At 33.1% G+C, this 6,236-nt stretch overlaps 1 protein-coding gene across 1 annotated transcript in view; it reads right to left on the bottom strand.

Moving 5' to 3' along the window:
- Nucleotides 1–582: 582 nt before the first annotated feature.
- LOC108727681 (uncharacterized) overlaps nt 583–6,236 on the bottom strand; it is a 5,878-nt gene continuing 224 nt past the window's right edge. Inside the window, exons 3-5 of the mRNA XM_018455880.1 lie at nt 6,166–6,234; nt 3,653–3,927; nt 583–761 (exon numbers count right to left, since the gene is read on the bottom strand). Of these exons, the coding sequence (XP_018311382.1) occupies nt 583–761; nt 3,653–3,927; nt 6,166–6,234 (523 nt within the window). The remainder of the gene's footprint in view (nt 762–3,652; nt 3,928–6,165; nt 6,235–6,236) is intronic.

Below are 6,236 nucleotides of genomic sequence, written 5' to 3'. Positions count from 1 at the left end.
AGTTGTAATAGTTTTAAAAAATTTAAGAAGGTATAAAATTAATTTGCCACCGAAAGTGGCGCGATTTAATTTTAAAATTTTAAAAACTTCCCTTTTTTGCTCGATTTATTAAACTCACATAATTTCTATTCTTATCTTACATACAATTTTAGAGGAGGAATAATAACAAATTAGAATAATGATAAATTAGTTTTCATTTTCCGATTGAAACGAAGATAAATGTAAATTTAATTATCAGGCGTTAAATTTAGATTTAACTCGTGATATTTACGATAAAATCTCCATAGTCAATTCCGTTGTAATGCGATATATTTCCACATGTTTATCACATTTCCATAATTTATAAACTAATAATTGTTAAATCATCGGCTACTTGTTACTGACAATTTTACTCACAATTTACTCATGATCGCAACAGCAACGTTATATTTACTCAGATTATAATGACATTATTGCGTATTCAAATGCACACATAATGTGCACTGTAAATTTAGGTATCCCTGATATCCGATATCATTACGTAACTGATAAATAGATACATATTAGCTCAATATTTTAAATTATCTTTAAATGATGTTTAGCTTATCTACGATACAATAATAATCGCACCGTTAAGTATAGCGATATTGTACAGAATAACAATAGCTGACTTAGAGAGATAATATAAACAGTAGGAGATGTACGATTGCTTATCTGTTGCTTATTTCTTACTTGCGATCTTCGGCTTAATTTGCCCCGAAATGGCGAATCCTGTATCGTTCCTAAATGAAATAATATATATCAGTGCCTAGAATTTCAGGATTAATACAAAATAATATTTCTTTAGTTACGTACACTGAGAGAAAAATGTATTAAATTTGAATAAATAATTGTTTGAATAGTACACTAATATAACATTTATTTATGGAAAATAAATATTTGCAAAATAAAAAATATAATAGTTATATCAAATTAATTTTTTGGTTCTTGCATCAAATAAATATATTTACATTTAGTAAATATTCAACTGGCACTATCCAAACAAATATTTATTAAAATTTAGTACATTTTCTCTCAATGTATTTAATATTTCTACAATTAAAACATTCCTTAACTATATATTCTAATCGTAAATGAAAAAAATATGATACTTTTTTATGTTAGAATAATTCTCTTTAGTTTGACTCCCAATATATTTCGTCTATAAAGAATAGGTCCTCTGGGACATCTATAAATTTATTTACGGGATCATTTTTCGGAAACACGTTACGTGGGAAGAATGAAAACGTCTAAATTATTATCGGAGAACGGTCGATATATCCTTTTCGGTAATATTAGTCGATCCATCATTCTTATGTCAAGCTCTTAGTGTTCAAAAAGAGATGAATAATCACTACGACATCGCTATGACAAGAGCTGGGCTGATCGTCCAAAAAAAGTAGCTATCTTTTTTTTTACATTTTAGTAAAGCAAGATTACTCGGCATTAATTACAATTTCGTCATTCTGAACATATCATTTGAGAATGAGTACGAAAACGTTGATCCACATTGACGGACCTTAACCTGGTTTCGTTCGGTTGATTAATGTGATCAACATGGTAGAAGATATACGCGATAATGAAAGATAACTTTGTTCCCTCCGTTCTCTAATCGCATAAACTGCAATGCAGACGTTTTATGTACCTATGGGCCAATAATTCAAAGTAAAATAATATAGATACACGATGACACTTAAAATTATCCCTTAATTAATACAAAAAACGCGATAAAATAAAAATAATTGTAAAATATTTTTTATACGAAAAATATGATAGCAAAAAATTTTCTGTTCTGATAGTCATATTTATTGAATATTATTTCCGTCTCTTCGTAAATTTTCTTTTTTCGGAACGTTAATTATTAAATTACATGCTTATCTAATAAAGCATAAAATTATATAAAAAATGTATAAAAATATGATTATAGAAATACGTATCAAAAGACTGGTCTACAAATATTAACGGCGAAAGAAAGATTTCTTCCTTTTGCCGACAAAAGTAATCTTGTTACACAAAAGTGCCTCCGGCATCTGAGACGCATTGTCAGAAACACCAATAAAGATAAATGAGTTTTCGTGCTTAAGGATTAACCGAGTGGTTGCGTGTCTCGTAACGATCGATGAAGCGGCAAATCTACAGATAACCGTCTCGTTTAAGTGTTCAATCGTAAATAAGTAGTAACGAACATGCATGGGCGGACAACGTGATGACAGTGGTATCGAACTTTGCATTTGAGATTTACAAACAGACTGTAAACAACAATACATACAGTATTGACGAATAAGGATTATCAAAATTTGTTAATGTTAAATCTTATACACTCTAAATTTTTGAGAATAAAATTTCATTCCTGAAGAGTGGTAGTTGCGCCAGTCCGACAGCAGGAGTGAAATTTTCACTCTTATGCCTGTGTTACACAGCATTAGAGACTGAGCTTTGCGAATGGAAGATTAGAATTCAGCCAATTAGAACGAAACGAATTAAAATTAAAATTACCTTATTGGTCGAATTCTAATCTTTAATTCACAATCCTCAATCTCCAATACGTAGTGTGACACACGGACATTAGAGAATGAAGGATCACTCCAAGCGAGAATTAATTTTCAATCTCTGCGGAGAATGAATAATTTCACTCTCCGACAAACTGAAATTTCACTCTGGTAAATGTTAAGTTTAGCCTCTCTACATCTTGACGAAATTAGACTCATATTTGACGTGTTTTTGCACAAAACAGACGAATCTGGCAGAAAAAGCTTCGCTCTGCCTCGCAAAGCGAGATACTAATCATCGTTAAAGTCAACGTTTTAGGAAATTCACTCCTTAAAGGAGTAAAATGATTCATTTTTGTCGGATTGTGGCGCAAATATCACTTTTTTGGAAGTGAAATTTCCCCAAATTTAGAATGCACAAGACTTGCTTATTTCTCATCAATATTGAATTTGAATATATGCAGAGTATTTGTGAACTAGTAGTACAATTGGGAAGAAAGTGCTTCTATATTTAAAAAATAAGTCGAAAACATTGAATAAAATTTCACGTAAATAAAATTTTTCACGTTAGAAAGCGTTCATAGAAATTTATTTTAAAGACCAGAATTGTGTATTCGACAGAATGAACAGCATTTTCAACAATTTAGAAAATAATAAAATTTATCTTGTGCGAATATCCTACTTTTGAGTATTTTCGATTACCAATACAATAATAAACACAAATATGAGCAGAGATAATAGTTCACGAGATTCATCAAATCGAGACATAGTTAAGCGCACTCGGCAAACATTTAAAATCGATTCTCTTGAAAACAAAACCTAATGCGTGAAAAAATTTTATTCTACGTTTCAATTTATTTTTTAATGTAAAATTATCCTCTTCTCGATTGTGCTGGTTCACGAGTACTCTATTTACTTAAACAGCCTATATTCACTTGAATGCACAAATAACACTCGCTGAATCATAATCACCGTTATTATTTGTGTTGAAATATTATTTAAAAAAATATCAATTTGAATAATACACATTTCCTATCGTAGTTTCTAAAGCATTAATTTTTTTGTTATCTTATTTCTTCCGAAATCTGTTTATCTTTTATGAAAAAGTTAAGCTCCAAATTCTCGTAAGATGAGGGCTGACTTACTGCAGAGAGACGGGTAACGATCGCTGAGGAGGGTTCCGAGCGGGCACAGGCCTGGTCGGCCGAGCGTGTAGAGCTGCTGGGATGCTGTGCGATCGACGGGTCCGTAATTACACACGAGTACTTCGACCTGATTCTCAAACCCGCTTGGCGCCACCGCGGTCTTGCTCAAGTCGAGCGTGTAAATCGCGCGGCCGCAACCTACGTAAATGAACGTCGCCGATGCGAGGGGAATGTAAGAGGAGAGTTGCCACGCCGTGTTAGAATAGTTCACTAGTCTGAAAGGTACGATTAACTGGACTAAATTAAGGTGGACGGTCGGTAGTCAGCTTCGGGCCTCAAGCCCTTTCCATTGATGCAACTTGAATTCGAATTAGGACGGATCTTTTCATAATTTGAGATGCTCTTGTAAGATTCGAGAGCATTCAAGAGATTAACTCACATCTTATAGATTTATCTTGAAAGTCGTGAATGCACATTATTAATATTAAATTTTACGAAGAAATGTAGAATTAATTGAGATTTTGTTTCAGTATGTATCATAATTCTAACATACAATATTGCCTTAAAAAATGTATTTGAAAGCTATCTTTTATTCCTAATATTTTTGAATAATTGATATTTTTGTATTTATACATTTCTCTTACCAATTCACTTAGCAAACATATTCGGATAAAATTTGACATAAAAAGTTGTATAAATATTAAAAAAAGCGATAGGCGTAATACGTTTTTGAACAGCTCCCTTTCGAGCACAATTTAAAAGATTAAAGTTCGAAGTCTGATTGTATCGCATTTTCATGTGTCCTGTAGGAAATTGAAACCTTTTTTTTCCTATCAGACCGAAATAATAAAAAAACGACAGAGGCTCGTTCATAGCTGCTGGGGGATCCGTGTATACTGGACTATCGAGTAATTTAGACCGGTACAATAGCACTCTCGATTTCCAATTTACCGAGAGAATACGCGATTTTGATTGTTCTCAGCGACAGAAGAAGAACCATCCACTATTCCTCTATTTTCACCCTCTGTTCCATACAATCGATCTTCGGTCATTTTCTCCGACGGTCAAGTCGCTTCATCCCTCTCTCTTCCTCTTCCTCCAATGCCTGATAAACCTCTCGCAGTACCGGCTTTAAAGGGTGATCGAAACGAACTGTTGCTCAGAGCGCTAAGAAGAGCAGGTAGCACAAGACACGTGCGTGGGCGCGCGACAGCATTAACATAACCCTCTTTGAAGTAAATTATTATTTTCAAAACTATATAGACTAACTTTCTAAATTCTTTGAAGTGGAATCTCACTCTAAAAAATGAGATTCCTTTTTCAAGACTGGCAGAATTTTCACTTTTTGAAGTGAAATTTCTCTTCAAAGAATTTAGAGAGAAATTGCAGGCTAACTTATCGTTTTTTTTCCAGTAAATATAAAAATAAAATTATAAACATAAAATATTTTTAATATTTTACAACTATTTCGGCAGTTTATTACATTTATTACGAATTTTATATTCATCTCGCTATTGAAATAAAACGCTACACAAACAAATATTTTATAAATTCTATTACACATTCAAGAGATTTTTATATTAAAAATTAAATAAAAAGTACAGATATATATTCGAAACTTTGTCAGTTTATTCTATTTTTTAAATTTTATTCGATTCATGAAGGAATTATAAAAAGGGAGCGCGAAAGTTTTCCGTTTGGTGGAACCGAGATTTTTAAAATCAGCACTGACTCCCACGAGGGTACTCGCGATCGCGAGCGAAAGCAGAAACGAGGATGGATATATGGGATGAAATAGATGCTCGCGGAAAGGCAGGAGGGAGACGAAGGAAAGCGAAGAACAGAGTGGTGGCTGCAAACCTTCCCCCAAAATTCGGAAGACCGAGTTAGCTGTGTCTACACGCCGGGTCGAACATCGGCCATTCACAAAGGGATAGTAGAGTCTCTCGGCACAAAGGAATCGTTCCGATCAACTCGACTCGAGCCATTGTACCTTTCTCTCGACAGCATCGCGATTCATGCACGCGTTACTATCGACCTAGATACACATAAGGGAAGCATGCATGTGTTCGCGACGATCCTTGACGTGTAATTTGCGTATACAGTATATCCCATAGATAACCAGTTATTTTCCATTTATGGAGTCTTTAACTATCATAGAATCAATTTTTTTTTAACAATAACGTCCTGATAATTAATTTTTAAATTACAAATGATTGAAAACAGCGCATTTTTTGAAAACTCAAATGTTTGAACAGATAATGGAAATGTTTTTAATTTGATTTTAAATAAATTTTATTTTAATAAAAAAATTTTAAAGTTGCCAACAGTCAATAAGTGAAAAAAAGATTTGTTATTGAAAATTGAAAATTTGTGGCGAATAATAAATGCTCTTCCATCAATTCGCCAAAAATAAATTGGTCAAACAATCCATATAAATGACAGGTGTCTCGCTAGATATGGAACATCCTGTATTTTCTATGTATATAACTATGCGCACTTTCGACTTTTACCCGACTTTCGCGTTGTCGAAGTCTTCCACCTCGTCGTACCACGATGTAATATGAAAGTGAATTCTTTCCCT

This window comes from Mycetomoellerius zeteki, unplaced genomic scaffold (genome assembly GCF_001594055.1).
Source record: "Mycetomoellerius zeteki isolate Tzet28-1 unplaced genomic scaffold, Tzet1.0 scaffold52, whole genome shotgun sequence".
Classification (NCBI taxonomy): Eukaryota; Metazoa; Arthropoda; class Insecta; order Hymenoptera; family Formicidae; genus Mycetomoellerius; species Mycetomoellerius zeteki.
This window is presented reverse-complemented; position numbering and strand designations above follow the sequence as displayed.